At 35.6% G+C, this 19967-nt stretch overlaps 1 protein-coding gene across 1 annotated transcript; it reads left to right on the top strand.

Moving 5' to 3' along the window:
- Nucleotides 1-15555: 15555 nt before the first annotated feature.
- Nucleotides 15556-17349, top strand: LOC131639223 (chlorophyll a-b binding protein P4, chloroplastic-like). The gene is made up of 3 exons (XM_058909724.1): nucleotides 15556-15862; nucleotides 16535-16950; nucleotides 17035-17349. Exons 1-3 carry the CDS (start codon nucleotides 15657-15659, stop codon nucleotides 17169-17171), a joined length of 759 nt encoding a protein of 252 aa, XP_058765707.1. The 5' UTR covers nucleotides 15556-15656; the 3' UTR covers nucleotides 17172-17349.
- Nucleotides 17350-19967: the final 2618 nt, after the last annotated feature.

The following is a 19967-nucleotide window of genomic DNA, read 5'->3' as shown; positions in this document are numbered from 1 at the left end:
TTCTTAAAGGTCTTTTTTCTGTTTCTTTTATAAACCTTTCCTTAATTGGATAAAATAAAAGGTCGGTGGCGACTCTGTGATATTTTCAGAAATGCGAAAGCATTAAGCGACATAAAAAAGGAGTCAGTTCACGTATCTCTACAGATCAGAGGTATGGCCCGGTATTGAAAAAAATCGGAGGTCCACACTACCCTATTTGGACAAGCATGCGTGCAGTTGAGGAGGCGCCTTTCCTAGGTAACTGTTCTATCACTTCATTTGTCATAGTTTATCTCTCCTCTTGTCACGTAACATTAAATGCCATTCATCATTTCCTTTACTTTCTTTTTCGTTTTATATCTTGTCAAACGTTTCCCTTCCCTAGAACGTTTCCTTCCCCAAATATCAGGGATCGCTGACTTTGATTTCAAGACAGATCTCTCAAGATTCCATGAAGTCTCAAGTCAGATCTCTTCTGTGATGCTGTTATCAACATTTATCCAAAGGAAGAAGACTTTCTTGAGATACTGGATGAAGTTAAGGATCATGTTCTTGACTTCTATGTTAAGAGAAAGCCCCGTTTGCGACATTAGCTCTCTTTCTGTGAACTGTCTCTCACTTCCTCCTTGAATTCATGCATCTCTCCTACAGTGGAGGTTCTATTCTGGACAGGCTTATGACTAGGCTAGGGTTGTAGTCCTTGTGTCCTTGTAGTTTTTCTTTGCTTGTTGCACTTGTGTATCAGCATACATCTTTTGTAACTCTGTTTGATTAATCAATGAAAAGCTTATTCTGCATAACTCTTGTACTTCTGCTTATTTTATCAATGACTATTTGTTTCTCTTTCCATTTGTCATGTGGTTACATCTGAATCTTTTACATTCTTTTTGATGTTATGACAAAAAGGGGGAGAAATAGTGATAAATGATTTGATTTATATTAGCAGTTGCTGGGAAGAAAGCCCCCACATTTCTAACAGAAGCTGCAAGCTTCATATGTTTCTAAGTTGTGTTGTTGCAGGAATTGAGGATTCAAGATCAATAAGCAACAAGATGAATCAAGTTCTTGGATTCTTGAAGCAAGCTGAGTGCTATGAAGCTTCAGAATCAGAAGCAAGAAGGAAGAATGTTCAGATATTCTGATGATAGAATATGTTCTGATACATTCTATATGGCTTATATGGCTCTGATACATATTATGTGTTCTGAAACATATTTTATGTTCTGATTCATTCATGCTGACTTTTGTTGTTTAGTTTTGTTCTGTAACATTTCAGGATGTAGAGATGCTCTGATGATGCTCTGGTACATTCAACAAATGTTCTGATACAATCTAGCATGGAATAATTCAAGAAGAAATTCAAGCTCTGAAGCTGTCCGCTGGAAGCAAGAATCAGAAGCTGTGAATGTTCCGAGGATCAAAGAAATTCAAGTTCTGAAGCTGTCCGATGGAAGCAGGAATCAGAAGCTGTGAATGTTCTGAGGATCTAAAGAAATTCAATGTTCTGAAGCTGTCCTATGGAAGCAGGAATCAGAAGCTGTGAATGTTCTGAGGATCTAAAGAAATTCAATGTTCTGAAGCTGTCCTATGGAAGCAGGAATAAAAAGCTGTGAATGTTCTGAGGATCTAAAGAAATTCAATGTTCTGAAGCTATCCTATGGAAGCAGAAATCAGAAACAGTGAATGTTCTAAAGTTCAAGCATATGTGAACGTCTCTACTGAAATACTCAGGGAAGTCTTTTATTTATAAAATTCTTCTAGTATTAATTTCAGGGGGAGATTATTCATCTCAGGGGGAGATTGTTAATCTCAGGGGGAGACATATTCACATGCTTATGATTTAGCTGTGTAATCTTCTTTAGCCGTCTGTTATTCTGATCGCAAATTCATATCATTTATATATGTTTTTGTCATCATCAAAAAGGGGGAGATTGTTAGAACAAGAATTGTTCTGATCAATAATCTTAGTTTTGATGATAACAATGTATATGAATTTTGCTCAATATAATGTGGTACTCTAATCCTATGCAATTTCCTTTTCAGGAAATATATAAAGAGTATGCACAAATCAGCGCTAAGAAGCTTTGACTCAGAAGGTTCAGTATGCAACTTCAGCACATGGTCTGGCAAGACATCAGAAGATGGTCAAGTAGAATCAGAACATGGTCTATTAGAAGCATCAGAAGAACTTGAGTTCAGAAGCAGAAGCACTGAAGTCATGGAATCACGCTCAGAAGCATATCAAGATCAGAAGATCAGAAGATGCTCTGCACCAAGCTGTTTGTACTCTGATGATTTTCAACGTAGTATTTACAAAGAACAAATCAGAATCAAGTACTAGATGGCAGGCTACGCTGACTGACAAAAGGAACGTTAGAAGCTATTAAAGGCAATGTCAGTAGTCACAGCAAAAGCAAGGCTCGAGGTAGTTGACAAAACAGTGAAACATTAAATGCAATGCTGTACGGAATACGCAAAGCATTAAATGCTCCCAACGGTCATCTTCTCAAAACACCTATAAATATGAAGTTCTGATGAGAAGCAAGGTTACGAATTTTTGGACGCACTTTGAACGAATTCTGAATTATCTCTGATACTATCTTGTTGTTCACTTCAAAAGCTATCAAACTTCACCTTCAACCGTACTACATTACTGTTGTAATACTTTAGTGAGTCTAAGCTTAAATCTGTAAGAGAAATATCACAGTTTGTGATTATCGCTTTTAAGAAGCAATTGTAATACTCTTAGAATTTGTTTACATTAAATTGTAAAGGACTAGAGTGATCGGGTTGTGATCAGTATACTCTAGAGAAGTCTTAGAAGGTCTCTAAGCAGTTGTTCCTAGAGTGATCGGGTTGTGATCAGTATACTCTAGAGAAGTCTTAGAAGGTCTCTAAGCAGTTGTTCCTAGAGTGATCAAGTTGTGATCAGAAGACTCTAGAAGACTTAGAAGTTGTCTAAGTGGAAAACCATTGTAATCTCGTGTGATTAGTGGATTAAATCCTCAGTTGAGGTAAATCACCTTGTATAGGGTGGACTGGAGTAGTTTAGTTAACAACGAACCAGGATAAAAATACTTGTGCAAATTATTTTTATCTTACGAGTTTTTGAAACTACACTTATTCAAACCCCCCCTTTCTAAGTGTTTTTCTATCCTTCATGAAACATATGCCATTTTAGGGTTTATGAAGCTCAAAATGGGACTTTTCGTTTAAGGCAAAATCTGACCAAACTAAGGCCATGGTTGTGATCAGTGGATCATTTGCAGTCGATCCATGGTCTCAGGTCTTATTTATATAGCTTGTCTTGTGATTTTTAATTTGCAGGAGCTTTAGTGACGGAAAAAACCGTTGGTAAAGCCTTTACCTACGGTTGCAGGAATTTGAAATGAAGAAGACGAAGATGTGGCGTCCTCTGGTTGGCTGGTTTGCGCGCGCGTGTGTTTTAAGTTTCAGACCAATCATATGCTTTGCGTTCCACCATCATGTTATGCGCCTCATGATCTCAGCCTTCAGATCATCCTGCCAGCTCATCCAACGTGCCTAAACATGCATCCATACCATGCTCCCTCAGTGAGCACCACACCAGATTATATATTTAATATTTTCTATTTTTATTTGATTTTCTTTGTAAAATTAATTCAAAATAGTTTTAAAAATCAAAAAAATATAATAAAAATATTTTTAGGTTGATAAAATAATATTTTTTTTTGACATAAAAATATGTTATTTTTCTTCATAATTAAAATATTTTGTTTAATTAATTAGATAATATTATTATATTTATCTTTTAATTATTTCTAACCTATCAAAAAATCAGAAAAAAAAATATTTTCTTTTTATTTAAATTAGGTTTATATATTATAAACTAATTTTGTACATATTTAGAATATTTCTTTCTTTAAGTTTAATTTATGTGTATAATTATTTGTATAATTATATGTTAATTAACTTAATAATCTCCAAAACAATTTTAAAAATCCTAAAAAATTAATTTTATTTTAAAATTAATTAACAAACAACTTGGACATATTTTAGACTTAATTTTTTAGGTTTAAATTTTATTTCTAATTCCTAACCTTTTAATTAAATTAATTATGCATTAATTTTAATTAAAATCAATCATCCAAAAATCCAAAAATATTTTCCTTTTATCTTATTGCAATTTAAATTCGTAGATAAGTGTATAGGTTGTCAAATTCATGTAAATAGCGTAGTTTACATTTCTCGCACAATCGATGTAATAGCGTAGATTTATTTTCCGCATTTTACATTCCCGCACTTTAATTTCTGTAACAACACAACTTATGAACTTATGGTAGATCTCCTAATTGCTTGCTCAAATCAAACAAAATAACAAACGTTTCACATATCACTATTTTTCCAAAACAAAAACTTTCAAAAGACAATACTTTGTATATATCCAAACAAGGATCATTACGAAGTTAAAAATCTTTTTTTCGAATCATCAAAATATCTTTCGAAAGATAAACACTTTGTATACATCCATACAAGGAACGTTACAAAGTTAATTCTTTACAAAATATTTTAAAACCACATACAAGCATTTCAAAGCAAGACAAACGATTCAAACAAGTGAGCTAAGCAATTAAGAGCCCATGGATAACCATGGATACAAAGGGGTGCTAACACCTTCCCTTTGTATAACCTACCCTTGAACCCAAAATCTCTTTAAGGTCTTTTTCTGTTTCTTTTATAAACCTTTCCTTAATTGGATAAAATAAATGTCGGTGGCGACTCTCTGATTTTCACAAACTCAAAAATAAAAGAAGAGTCAGTTTGTATCCCACGAAAAAAACCGAGGACGACAGAACTGGCGACTCTGCTGGGGATATCAAAAACAAAATATTTTCAAAAGGGGTTACCTTAGGGTTTAGATCACTTCGATGTTTTCAATTGCTTGTCTTGTTTGCTCTATTTTTCAAAGGTTTGTTTGGGTATTTACTTGTGTGAAAGATTCTAACCCGGATCTCGAGATACCTTGAGTATGTGACAATAGACCAAGGAAACTGTACGGCATGTACCGATACGGTTAATCTGGTAGTCACCGTTAGTGTGACACTTTGGTCTGTACTGATATCCCTTGAAAACGATCAAGGAGTATGTTAGGCTTCCGAAATGTCATTAAGCATTAATTTGTCTTAGAACCTTTAGTTGAACTTGACTTGTGGCCTATTAAGTGACTGGCTTTGAAATTGATCTAAGTTAGTTATCGTCGAGGAATGTTTTGATCGGCCGTTCGAGTGCCGTATTGAGATGTTGTCTCCAAGGATCATAGAACCCGAATACCATTTTAAGACAAGTTTAAACACACTCAACTTCAGTGGGGAGGGTATCACCTATAAACCTCATGCAAGCCTTTAAACCTAAGGCTATTGTGTGATTTGTTTGTGTTTGCCACATGTTTGACATCATGACATCATAAGCATCATAAACATATCATTTTCTCACTAATCATTTCAAGGATCGAAGAGTTTACCTTTGTTCTGTTATTGCAGGTAATGGCTCCCACTACCAGAGATTATATCCGGATCAACATCTCAACAGTACCATCTGAACTTAAGGGCTTAATATCAGAATTTCCCAGAAATGCTCAATTCACCGAAAAGCACGGTCACTTACTCCATTTGGTTACCTAAAAATTTGAAGAAGACATAATACGGGTCCTGTTCCAATTCTTTGATCCCGAACATCATTGTTTTACATTTCCTGATTACCAGCTAGTACCCACTTTGGTAGAGTTCTCTGAACTAATTGGGTTACCTGTTCGAGATCAATTACCTTTCACTGGTTTAGAAAAGATTCCAAAGCCTAAAATCATTGCTGCCTGCCTTACATTTACGAAAGTCAGAAATCGAGTCTAATTGGGAAACAAAGAGTGGAGTCAAGGGTTTGCTTGCTAAGTTCTTAATGGGAAAGGCTCGATCACTATTAAAAGATAGGAGTTACCAAGCTTTTGAAGAAGTTGTGGCTCTTTTGATTTATGGGTTGGTTTTATTCCCTAATCCCGACCAATTCATAAATGTGCACGTTATCAACATTTTCTTAACCCGCAATCTGGTACCTACTTTGCTGGGAGACATTCTACATTCTTTACACACTCGTACCATGAAAAAGTGAGGGACTCTTATGTGTTGTGTACCACTACTGGCTAGATGGTTTACATTACACCTTCCCCGATCAGTGTTGAGAAACGAGCAAAGGATGCAATGGTCTCGCAGGATTATGTCTTTGTCTCATTCCGATATCCGGTGGAACAACTTCTTTCAAAAAGATATCACTCTCATTGACCATTGTGGGGAGTACCCTAATGTGCCACTTCTTGGCATTAGGGGAGGCATCACCTACAATCCCTCTTTAGCTTTGCGCCAATTCGGATATGCACAGAGAAATGGTCCTCACGACATGATCATCCATGGAATTGTGTTCGACTACGAAGATGATTCCCAAAGATATCGACGAAGGTCTATACATGCTTGGGGCAGTGTCTACAAAGTAGAAAGCAAGACTTTAGGACAATGGAATTCTATTCCCATGGAGCCTTACCTTAAATGGGCGCGAGCTCGTGCTCAGAAGTTCATCATGCCATATCCCGCTATCCTACCTGTGACTATTGAGCCAGAAGTCGAAGGGGACGAACCTCGAGTTATTCTACATCCGGACATGCCGACTGACCTAGAAGAGTTGCAGAAATCTTGGGTTCAACTAAGAGAAGAAAGAGACACCTTCAAAGCACACTGTCAAGACTATGAAAGGAAAGTGTTGGAGCTCACCAGACAACTCCAGGAAGAACAGCAGATCAACACGTTCCTGGGTGCAAAGAGAAAGCGTCCATGGGAGGCTTGAAGAATCCTTTATTTTCTTTATTTTTTGTTTTATCTTGTAAGCCCGAAAGAGGCAGAGAAAAAAAAAAGAAGACAAAAGAAATAAAAAAGAAATAAAATGTTTGACTAATAAATGTTTGTTTCTCTCTTGTTTAAACAAATTTAAATTCTAAGATCCTTGAAAACATTGCATATTCATTTCATTCATAAACATTGCATAACAGGTTCACACAACAGGTTTCTCATCTCCTCGCTGTTTATTTCAGTTAGAAGGGATGGATTCCGAAGCAAGCATCAAGAATCTCGAGGCACAGAACGCCCAAGTTCAGATAGAAATTCTAGAGCTAGCAAAGGGGCAACAGGAACTGAAAGCCCTGATTGATCGCGACTTTACGTGTCTATAAATCTGATGACTGCAAGTGCACAGTCGTGTCGTGTAGTTTTAAAAGATATCGAATCCACAGGGACTATGAATCGATCTACCGTTATCTAAGGTTACTATGTAAAGCTAGGGCTACTAAAATTTTGATTGTTCCTAAGGGATAGTGATAGTGAGAAATAAAGAATATAATAAAAGGCAGGTATCAGTATGTATTTCGTTTAACTTAAGGTAATCCGAAGGTCCATTGGCTTTTGCATAATTTAATTAAAAATCTTTACTAATTCAATTGATTAAAAATCCTCGTCTCAAACTTTTGCTCTGTTGATTCAGATTACTATCCTAATCCTAATGTACGCTTTCGCCATCCCATTAGATTTTAGAAGAGCTTTTTGGAAACAACGTAATTAATAAAATGCCTATTTTATGAAGTTGTTATCTATTTAAATCCCCTAATCTCAAACTTTCGCTCTGTTGGCTCGGAACATGCTAATATCCCTAACGTACGCTTTCGCCATCCCGCTCGGGTGTAAAAACAATTTTTGAAAATAAATAAGTCCCAATTAGTTTTAATACGCTTTCGCCATCCTTAAAACTAATGTCCTATGTCTACTATCTGGTTAAAGATCTCAAACTTTCGCTCTATTGATTTTAACCTTTGACCGTCTTAACCCCTCAAACTTTCGCTCTATTGGTTTTAAGACTTACTAATTAAATTAGACATATAAACCAAAAATAAGTGATATTTAATAAAACATAATTAAGCCAATTTATTTCGGATCCCTCGGTTAACTTACTCTACATACCGACACCTTAGTAATTTAGCCAGACATATTAATATGGTTAAACATGCATAAATAGATTCGGTTTATAATAATAGGCATGTTAATAGGCATACAATATATCATGCAAATAAACATATAAATAAGGCGGTAAATATTAAACCTGAATTAAATAAATGGCAAGTAAATCTTCAAGTATCGAACCTCCACCACAAGTTGGCTGGATCGTTCTTCGGAATTTAAACGGACAGAAAATAAAACAAGGAAATAAAAACGATAAATCTAACGTAAGGCTAGATTTATAAAAAGTTCACAACAATTTCCGGTGTAGAAATCGTTGTGAGAAAATAAGTGTTTGAATGAAAGTAGAATGAAAAATATGATTCGCGGTACAATTTCGGCAGCACTTCGTTAGCAGGAAATCGGACACTTTGGACTGAAGTGACTGCTTCTATTTATAGGGGATGCTTTGTAGTGACGTTGCATGAAAAGAGGAAGCTCTTCAGACTGGCTTGGAGACGTGCGTCTCCGATTCTTCAGGAAGACTGGGCGCATGACTTGAGACGTGCGTCTCAAGTGGAGAAACTTTAGGGAAATGGAGACGTGCGTCTCCCTTTTTGCTGATGTGGCATAGAGACGTTGGAGACGTGCGTCTCCGCTTACTTGTGTGGATTGGGCTGCTTTCCTTCGTGGGCTGGATTGCTTCATTGGGTCTTTGGGTCTCTTTCAGCACACTTGGGCCTTATTTGCACTCCCTTTTTACTTCAGCACCTATTTTTCGTCTTTTAGGCATAGATATGGGTCGTTTTAGCTCCATTTCTTCTCTTTTTCACAATTAGTCATAATAAGAGTGTAAAACCTGAAACAAAGCAAAAACTCGCGTAATATCATAATAAATCAATATAATAAACGGAAAATGCTATAAATATCTATGGATTTCAGGCTAAATATACGATATAAAATCGTGTTATCACTAGTGTACCTTAGGTATATGACATGAAACCAAGGAGACTGTATGGCGTATGCCGCTATGGTTGATATGGTAGCCATCGTTAGTGTGACGCTTTGGTTTGTCCTGATGTTCCTTGGGATCCGACTCGAGGAAACATTTGGCTGCTGCATGGTGTCATTAAGCACTAATTTCCCCTAGAACCCTAGTTGAACTTGACTTTGGCCAATAGGACGTAGCGAGGTGGCTGGCTTTGGTTCCGACCGAAGTTGGTTGATACTCAAAGCTACACTCATATGGAATGGACTTTCAGGATGTTTTCGGTCAGTGATTCAATTGCTGAACTAAAATAGTGCCTTCGAGAAAGGTCAATGATATGAGCTCCCTAGAACTCGATCTTTATCTAGGACAGGTTGAACCAACTAAACTTCAGTGGGGAGGGTACTTACTTAAGAACTTCATGCGAGCCTCTAAACCTAAGGACACTTGTGTGACTTGCTTGTGTGTGCTACTAACCCTTTGCTTTCCTTGCAGGTTTTGTTGAAGGACTTGCTTGTCCTTACTATCTTACGCTTTGCCTGATGCATTGCATTTGCATGACATCATAATGTAGCAACCTGCCCTAAAAATTTAGATTTTAGAGTCGCCACCTATTCTACCAGGGTGAATAGGAAACCCTACGAAGTTTTAGAGAATTCTGGGTAAGTTATTATAATCAGGTTAAGGGAAGGTGTTAGACACCCTTAACCCTTTCCTAAGGTTTGCATTTAAGGTTTGTAAGAGTATTATGGTAAGGTTTGTGGTTTATGGCTAATGACAGAAAGTGAATAGGGTTAAAAGTGAGATTTAAACCTAATTGAGGTTTTGGGGAAGGGGACTCGCCTTGTTGCCAAGTGCCTACGTTCCTCCTTAGGGAGGATCAGAGTCAACGTAGTTCGGGGACAGGGTTGTATGCCTTAGAATTAATATGAGGATGTTTGAAGGTATTTTGGGTTACCATACACAGTTTGGTAATTATCGCAGTTTTGAAATTCGTAGTTTATGAAAGAGATGTGTTTTGATGTGGCGTACAACCCTGATTATTATATGTTTCATTAATCGCGATGATCAATAGGTTTGATCAACATAATTAACAAATTAAATAAATAATTTCTAATTATTCTAATCGATTGATTTGATTATCACCGTTAGCAAATTGATGTGTTTTAAATAAATTATTTTAATTGGAAGGAAATTATTTATCGTTAATCATCGTAATCAATAGGTTTGATTAAAACAAATAACGAATTATTGAGGGATTACTAATCATCGCATCCAATTGAATTGGTTAAAACCTTAGTAAATAAACCTATTTGGATATATTATTTAATTAATTAAATAATTGATTATTAACCATCGCGACCGATTAATTCGATCAAAATGATTAATAAATAAATCTTAATATTAGTTATATTAACCAATTAATTTTTAAATCAAATTACATATATATTAAGCTTAATTAAATAATTATATAAATAATATAAGCAAAATAATAAAACCCAGGTTTTTATTGAATGTGGCCAGGCTAGGGGTGCATAATATGTTTATTCAATCCTGGGCGTTGGATCTAGGTGGTTAGAGATCTGGTGGCTGAATCTTGAAGGTACATGGTAAGCTACGAATCTGAGGCACATGGAATTATGAAACAAGGTTTTGTAAAAAATAATATTGCAAGGGCCAGGGATCGACCCCTGGACCCTGGGATTACCAAACGCGCCTCACCACTTCAACCAAACACAATTAGTTGTTAAGGAATGAATAACAAGATTATTATATAAACATTGCCAGCTAGCAAAAAAACGAGCGCGTAAATTCAAATGGCCCAACAGTATTACGCCACCTCATCATCTCCTTCCTTGGCAACCTGCAAACATGTTTTTATAGCGCTTGTTGCAGACAAGCTATAAAAACTCATACTTATTACACCTATCCACTACGAAAACCACTCACTCGTGCATAAAAATCAAAATTAAAACCATAGCTGGCTTCGTCTCGTCCAAACGAATTCAATGGTACCTGTTTCAAGCTTTGATTCGTGCTAAATCACACGACCCTAAATTCACACCTAAAAACCCTAACACGGCCATCAATAGTAAACGTGCCCAGAAACTCAATTAAAGGTCCATAAACAACCACAACATCAACACAAACCGTAATATACAATCAAATAACGCAATGGATGCATGAATTGCTATAATCGACCTCAAGAAAGAAGTGACATACCTTGAGTTTTTGGAGATTGTTCTGGGGTTGTTGATGTAGTGCAACGATCCAGGTAGCTTCAGAATCTTCCAAGGATTGTTTTGCAATCTTCAGAATCCTTTGAAACTCTCCCAAACTCCAAAACCGAATCTATGTTCTTGAGTGAATTTTTGCTTCTTGATTAGGGTTCTTTCTCCAGAAATTCGTCCCCTAATGCATTGCACTATGTTATGTATTTATAGGAGAACATGTTAGGTCAACTAAATTGAATCAAATCTTCATAATTTGTGAAATTGATCTTTGATTGAAACTTGAATGAAATCTTTCTAAATTGGGCCAACTTTGTTCTTTCTCTTTCCAATATCCTTTCACATGAATTTGATTCATATCTTGACCCATTGAGTGATTAAAATTGATTGGAATATTCATTTAAACCAAACTTATGATTTTCCCTTGATTTATTTGACTTTTAATCACTTTTTAAATGAATAAAAATTCATAATAAATCAAATAAATCATTAATATGCGTGGAAATCATATTTGGAGTCTTGGATAACTTGGGGAGCAAGATTAAATCCTAAAAAGTTAGGCCCATTTGCAAGAAAATCCAATTTGAACCACTTTTGATTCACATTTTTCCTTCAAAATTGCCCAACTTTGACAAGGCATATCTCCCTCAATTTTTAAGATATGGAAGATTTCTAGGACTTTTTGGAAACCTAAGGATGTCTTCTATAAGCCACTTTGGAACTTTTTTCCATTTGAAGATTTTATCTTGATGATATGGGCTTTGACAAAAAACTGCTTTTGGTTGACTTTTGAAAAGGACATATAATCTTTTGGACCATATCTCTTGAATGAAGCATTTTTGGCCTTGGCATGTGAGACACAAAGTTGTAGAGAACTCAATTTCCTTCAACATAGGCTTTGGTTGGAAAATTTATGATGTTCCATGTGGAAGTTATGGCTGGTCAAAGTTTAGTTGACTTTTTAGACAAAACCCCTAATTTAGCAACTTTGAATTTTGTTGATTTTGAAGCTTTCCTTGATGAAAAATGATCAACCCTTAATCAAATGATAAATGATACTTCAAGATGTTAATGTTGATCAAGAATCAGGAATTTTGATTGTCCTTTGACCATAATTGACTTTTAGGTCAAACTAGTCGAATGTTGGCTATCTGAGCACTTGAATGAGCAATCTTTGGAATTGAAGCTTGAATTTTGGCCTAGAGATGATTTGAAACCCAATAAGCCATATGAAATCCATTGGAGACCTTGATTCATCAATTTTCTTAAGAGGATGTAAAACCCTAGTTCAGAAGGTCTTTGGTTAGGAGAGTGTGTCTTAAGTTAACCATTGCCTTGAGTCATTGTATGGGTTTGAAAGTGAAATGGGATGGGAAAATTTTGGGGTATGACACATAACATCATAACATAGCATGTTAACTAACCCTTTCAAGGATCTTAGGAATTTAGGACGCACAATTGCAGGTACCATTATCAAGGACTTAATCCATATCAAGGGGCAAGAGGATTTATTTTCCTCTGGCCACATGTCTTCCAATTCAAGGACACAATACCTATCAAGGTGCAAGAGGATTTATTTTCCTCTAGCCATACAAGTATCCCGAATCAGAGGCTATGACCCACTGGATATGGTGAGTTTAATTCCCATAGAGGCACATCCAAGAATCAGTTTTCTTCAAACGAGGCTGCGACCGATTTAATTTTCTAATGTCTCAGACTAAATTTCCCAAAGATCCTTGAAAGCATTGCACTCGCATTCATAACATCGCATAATAGGTTTCCACAATAGGTTTCTCATCCCCTCTCGCTGTTTATTTCAGCATCACAAATCTCGAGCAATCCGTCAGAAATCTTCAGGCTCAAAACAACCAGTTCCAAGAGATGATCCTTAACTTGGCCAAGGGGCAAGAAGAATTGAGGAGACTTCTGATCAAGAAGGAGAAGAACCAACATAGGCATCAAGGTGGTCAAGGTAAATGGAAATTCAAACCTAAGCAATCATTCACTCCGTTGCACATGCCGTTGTCTCAAGTTCTGCAACAACTGCTCAATCAGAACTTGATAACTCTACTGCCTTCATAATCTGCTCCAACAAATCCCGCTCCCGAATACAAGCATAATGCAAGATGTTCTTATCATTCGAACAGTCCTGATCATGATACAAAGGACTGTAGACCATTGAAGCATATGATTCAAAACTTAATTTGATAATAAAATCACTGATTTCAACTCACCTGAGGAGCCTCATATGACTGATGTTGCGCACAACCAGAGATGTCGTAATAAACGCAACCAATCTGTTGGGGCAGTTCTGATCTTTACACCTGCACTACAATAACGACGAAAGCCAGACGTACCTAAGCGTCAATTCACCAAGATCAATATGTCACTGGCTCAAGCATTACAACATCTGTTGAAGATCGAATTGATTACTCTGAGGGACCCTCCTAAGAATCCTAACACCTCTTCTCCTAGCTATCAACCCAATGCGAGGTGCGCATACCATTCCAACAGTCCTGGACATGACACTAACAATTGCTGAACATTGAAGAATAAGAATCAAGATCTGATCGATGATGGGGAAATCAAATTCAACCCTCCTAAGACCCCTATGGTAATCACTGCTCCCATGCCTAATCATGACAAGTCTGACTAATGTCTAGAAGGATGGATTATTGGGTCATTAGCTTTGCTTTCATTTGCAATTTTCTTTCCTATCTGTTTAAACATTTGACTCATGATAGACATTATCTGTTTTAATAATCATCATTAGTGCATTGCATATGTTTGTCTTGAATAAATCATTTCTCTATCACTCATTTAAAATGTGTCTTTAATTTGTTTTTGTTTTGTGATATTCGACTCCTGCTAAGCTGTATGCCTTTGAGGGAGGATGACGAAAATGATACCGCAACCTCATACAGTATGCTTTTGAACGGACTATGCTGACGATGTACAGGCATTGTTTCAATTCCTAAATAGTGGAGATATAAGGATGTTAATCCCTCGTCAACCCCTTTGAGCCTAAGAAGTAGAAGTTTTCTTTCTCGTACAGATTAAAACCCTTAATCATAACCTGGGGCAGGGTAGTTACTCAGTTAACTCAGTTATGCCAGCATTTCTTATACACAATTAGTGACGGGTTCCCGCAACCATCAAGTCAGGCAGTCAATAGCCGCCAAAAAGAAAATGCTGTTAATTCAAAACCTATGAAGGAGACTTAACAAAAATCAAAACATCCCGCTGACTGTAATCTCAAAATAAACAGTTCAGGCAAAAAAGAGGAATAACAAAATCATGGTCAAAAAGAGGTTGCTAAAAATCCTCGACAAAAGAAGATATTACAAAAAGAAAATATTACAAAAAAGGATGACCGCCTGTCCAAATAAACTTCCAAAGCAACTCAGATCATTCTTTGTTTTTAAAGAAACAACAAGGTAAGATTACATCCATATCATATATGTAGATGACATGGTGGTTACCGGGAATGATCCAGAAGAACGGAAAGCACTGAAAGAGTACTTGTCCAGAGAATTTGAAATGAAAGATCTTGGTTCCTTGAAGTATTTTCTCAGAATTGAAGTCTTTAGATCTAAGAAATGTATTTTCTTATCTCAAAGAAAATATGCATTGGACTTGTTACAGGAGACTGGTATGTGAGCATGTCAACCAGCTGCTTCACCAATGGAGGAAGGCTTGAAGTTACATAATATAACAGATCAAGTTTCATGTGATAAAGGAAGGTATTAAAGGCTTGTGGGCATATTAATGTATTTAGCTCACACAAGACCAGACTTTGCCTATGCATTAAGTATTATTAGTCAATTTATGCATAATCCTTGTGAACAACATATGAATGTTGTCATGCATATATTGAGGTATTCCAAATCACATTAACAATATATTGATCAATAATGATTTGTGGATAATAATGATTTTTCTTCGGTTACAATTCATTTAACTGAACAATAATGATTTTTCTTTTTCTTTTATTAGATCAGTGTGATTTTTGAAACCATTAAAAAATAATTATAAATTTAAATACTACTAAAAATCATAGATATATGAGAATCGAAAAAACATTAGCTAGCCACATGTCTAGCAATAATTGGAAGACTATGATATTCCAATCTCTCCATCGATCATCCATCGTTACATTTCATGACCCCACAGAATCTTTTCCCAGCCAACAACAACGAACAAATAGATTTGTGGATATAACATTAAGATAAAAGGATAAGCCTCAACATATTTCAACCGTTAGATTCTAAATATCGCACAATCCAACAGTTGATCATAAAGAGAGAAACACAACCACATGAATGGTTCCGAAACTAAATACATATGAAACAACAACCCATGCTCAAAACAAAACCAACAACAACAGCATTTTCGTCTTCCATTTTCACTCTTTTTTTTCTTTGTCACCACCATAAGAACTAGTGGTTCTTCATGGCCACCGTTACTACACAAGCTTCCGCCGCGGTTTTCCGGCCATGTGGTTTGAAATCGAGGTTTCTTGGTGGTTCTTCAGGGAAGTTGAACAGAGAAGTGGCTTTTAGGCCAGTTGGATGTTCACCTTCTGGTTCTTTTAAAGTTGAAGCTAAGAAAGGAGAGTGGTTGCCAGGTTTGGCCTCACCAGGTTACCTCACTGGAAGGTATGTGAACTTGATCTATTTTGTAGCATAATGAAACACTCACACAGACATGAACACGGTCACATACACATTAGTAATCATATGTGCCACTATAGTGGCACAAGGGATCTTTAACTCTGATACCTCGAGAAAATTGTGTTTGTGTCCAATAGTGGCACAATGAATCTTGAAGTTGGCTCAGATACCTTAAGAAAATTGTGGTTGAGCTTAAATCATTCATACAAAACAATTTGTAAAGATTGCTCTCATTTATAAACATACGTCCGGCCGGCTCATATATTGTCCGATGCGTAATTCTAATTAGTAATGGCTTAAATCATTAGGCTCGTGAAGATTGCGAGCACTTGTAAATATATGTTTAGATCACATATTGTGTCATGTGAGACTTTTAATCGTACTCACTTTATGTTTTATAGTGAATTGTTCATTTTAGAGTTGCATGATTATGTTCAAAGAATATTGGCTTGAGGAATTGTCACTTATTATAGGCACCGCTAAGAATTTTTGTTTAACGAATTTTGAAATGTGATTTCAATATCTCATGTTGTAGAAGATTAGCCCTTTCCGTCGCATGCAATTTGAGTTGGACATCAAATATTTAGTTTGTGAAAATGAAGACATTCTTTATAGTTAGACTAACTTGTGAATTTGTTTGGTTTGTGTTGCTATTAGTCTTCCCGGAGACAACGGATTTGATCCATTGGGACTCGCGGAGGATCCAGAGAACTTGAGGTGGTTTGTTCAAGCCGAGCTAGTGAACGGGCGTTGGGCAATGTTGGGTGTTGCAGGGATGTTACTCCCTGAGGTATTCACAAGCATTGGAATCATCAATGTTCCAAAATGGTACGATGCAGGGAAAGAAGAATACTTCGCTTCATCTTCAACACTCTTCGTGATCGAGTTCATTTTGTTCCACTATGTTGAGATTAGAAGATGGCAAGACATCAAGAACCCTGGCAGTGTTAACCAAGATCCTATCTTTAAGCAATACAGCTTGCCAAAAGGCGAGGTCGGTTACCCTGGTGGGATCTTTAACCCTTTGAACTTTGCACCAACTTTGGAGGCTAAAGAGAAGGAAATTGCAAATGGTAAATATTTTTAGTTTCTCTAAAGTCTTCTGGTTTAACAATCGATCATAATCGCTAGATCATTAACCGTGTTTCACTTTGCAGGACGATTGGCGATGTTGGCGTTCTTGGGATTTATAATTCAGCACAATGTGACAGGAAAAGGACCATTTGACAACCTTGTGCAGCACATTTCTGATCCATGGCACAACACCATTGTTCAAACATTAGGTGGAAACTAAAATGTTTGTATTATTATCCAATGACATGAAAGCCTATGTTCTTCTCATGTAAATCCTGAATGGATGAATTTTGAAAGACATTTGGGCATGATTGTTAAGTACCTTAATCTATTTTCATGTACAGAAGAACTGAGATGGTTTTATATTGTTCTTTATATTCTCGAGCCTTTTGACCAAATTAAGGGTGCCTCTACTTTGCATGTTTCATGTTTTTGTTTTCATTTCAAGTAATAAACATAAGAGAATTCTTTCAACAGAATCATTGAAATATACTTGGAGAGGATTTTGAAATAAAGGAACATCATCAGTTAGTGAGAAATTGAAGCACTTCATGGAAGTTGGAACTAATAAAGGTTTGACTCATAATTAAATAGTAGAATATTCAGATGGAAGTAATATACTAGTAATGTTTATTGGGTTATGAACATCCATAAAATGCTCAGCTTGATAAACCTATACGTTTGAATTATGGTCTGATCTCATGAATGTAAAAGAACTTAGATAACTTAACTCATTTTACATTTTTGTACCTTAAATTAAATTATATCTATAATGGTTTCTATGTTAGAGAATAATTTGTATTGATCCTATGTTATTGATAGCAAAACAACATAAATGAATAAATTAAATGCAGAAATTAGAAATTATATAATTACCTTTAGTCATTGTTAGAGCATATAGATGGTGTATATTCTGACTAGTGGAATGATAACAAGTTTAAGGAGTAAAGGCTAGTTATAGGTTTGATTTTACTATCAAAAACTAGTAACAAACTTGTGCGTTCGCACGGGTTCATTTACGGGACGCGCATTTATTTTATGTGTACATTTTTTTATTATAAAATATTAAGGCTTAAAATGGAAAATATAAAGAATTTTAACATAAACAATAAAATAAAAAAATTTGATGAATTACATTTAATCTTAAAATCACCAAAAATAAAGGTGCAATATTGTAATATTTCGTATCATTAGGGCATATCAAATGGTGCAATATTAAAAGAAAATTACATAAACCCACATCATCTTGAAGCAATATTAATGTGAAATATGAATGTGAAATAAAAGAAATAAATAATTTTAATTGCCCTTAAATTTTAAACAATTATTAAAGGAAAAAATTTATTACTAAACTGAAAAAGGATACTAAACTGAGAAAAACGTTTGCCAGTTTGCAATTGTCAATGAAAAATTCCCATTGTAATTACTCTTAGTTTAATTAGGGTGTTTAAAAATCCATTAAACATTCTTGATTAGTGAAGTGGGCCTTAATTAAAAGCCTTACACAATGTATGTTGTAACACCCCTTTTATACCCCAAAATAAATAAGCATATGATCAGAGAATAAACATGCATATAATTCAAAAGGGCGTCACATTGACGTTTTCAAAAACTAAAAGCTTTTAAAAACCGACAGCATTTATCCACAATATACAATACACCTGGTCATTCCAAATAACACCTAAACATTTAATTACAATTCATACAGAATATGCATTCACAACGGAAAGTACTAAAAATACTCATGTATTTCATAAAATGATTCATGTCCCATACCATGATCATATCTCAATAAGTATATCAACATAAAATAAACCATAATCATAATAGTTAGCTAAAAGCCACCCGAACAACAAGTTAACAATAAACAGATTCACGAGTCATAACATAATACATAAACAAATAAAACATGAGTTCAACACGACTAGTCTACCCAGTGTTACATGACCAGAGCATCGACTCACTACCAATCTCCAACAAACACGGAAGAAATTTCCGGCTAGATCGCGCACGAGCTACTAAACTCCAGAACCTGCATGTCGCCAAACGAGGGCAACATTAAAACAGAAGGGTGAGAATACGAATCATTATGAACGAAGTATAATAAGATACAATGATTAAGATCAATAATTATAGGAATTTATTATACCATGTCTAATCATGTAAAATAATACAATTCAATATATTCACATATATTAAGCATTCAACAAGTATAAAGAGTATAATATTCTAATTCCAATACTATCTTTCCAATTATGCACATAACCATAATGATCACATATTCACACATTTAACCAAGTATGTATCCAAACACCGCTCATTTTAATTATCAACTCATACACATATCACAACTACATCAATTTCACATACTCAATTATCACATAACTCTAATGTGACCCAATGCAAGATATGTGACATTATGCATGTGGTACCGCAATGTGAACCCAAAGTTTCACCGCTTTCCGATTCAATATCTAGAATCCAAGCCACGCTTCCGATCCGGACAAGATCAAAGCCCCTACGCCTAATCCATATCAAGGATTAACGTCTGCTACGTCTATTTCCAATCAAGGATCACCGTCTATCACCATGTGAACCCACAGTTTCACCGCTTCCACAATAAAGCTGACTATGCCATGAATGTATGTACACTTACCAACCAACTATGCAATTAATATTATCTCATCAATCTTAACTTACCGCATACCAACAATAATTCAACTCTGAATTATATATCAAATTGTACACAACATTCACAACACATTGATATCAATCCACATAATAGAAACAATATTCAATTATGATTCACAAAATACAATTAACACTAGTAAATCATACTATCTAATGTTAATTCATATTGTCAACAAAATATAAGAATACACTCCCAAACCAAGTATCAATTCATTAGTATTTGACCAAAAATACAATTACGGTCAACTTTCCAAAATATCGTAAGTTACCGACAAACAAATAATCAATTCAATATCTATTATACTAGTAAAGGACCCGTCCGTTC

Source organism: Vicia villosa, unplaced genomic scaffold (genome assembly GCF_029867415.1).
Source record: "Vicia villosa cultivar HV-30 ecotype Madison, WI unplaced genomic scaffold, Vvil1.0 ctg.002564F_1_1, whole genome shotgun sequence".
In the NCBI taxonomy this organism is placed as follows: Eukaryota; Viridiplantae; Streptophyta; class Magnoliopsida; order Fabales; family Fabaceae; genus Vicia; species Vicia villosa.
The sequence above is the reverse complement of the archived record's forward strand: the minus strand, read 5'-3'. Positions and strand labels throughout refer to the sequence as shown.

Excerpts from the sequence above, each read along its gene's own strand:
- LOC131639223 (XM_058909724.1), top strand. The coding sequence starts at position 15,657 with ATGGCCACCGTTACTACACAAGCTTCCGCCGCGGTTTTCCGGCCATGT. Across the intron at positions 15,863-16,534 it reads CCAGGTTACCTCACTGGAAG|TCTTCCCGGAGACAACGGAT; the intron begins GTATGTGAACTT and ends TGTTGCTATTAG. Across the intron at positions 16,951-17,034 it reads AGAGAAGGAAATTGCAAATG|GACGATTGGCGATGTTGGCG; the intron begins GTAAATATTTTT and ends TTCACTTTGCAG.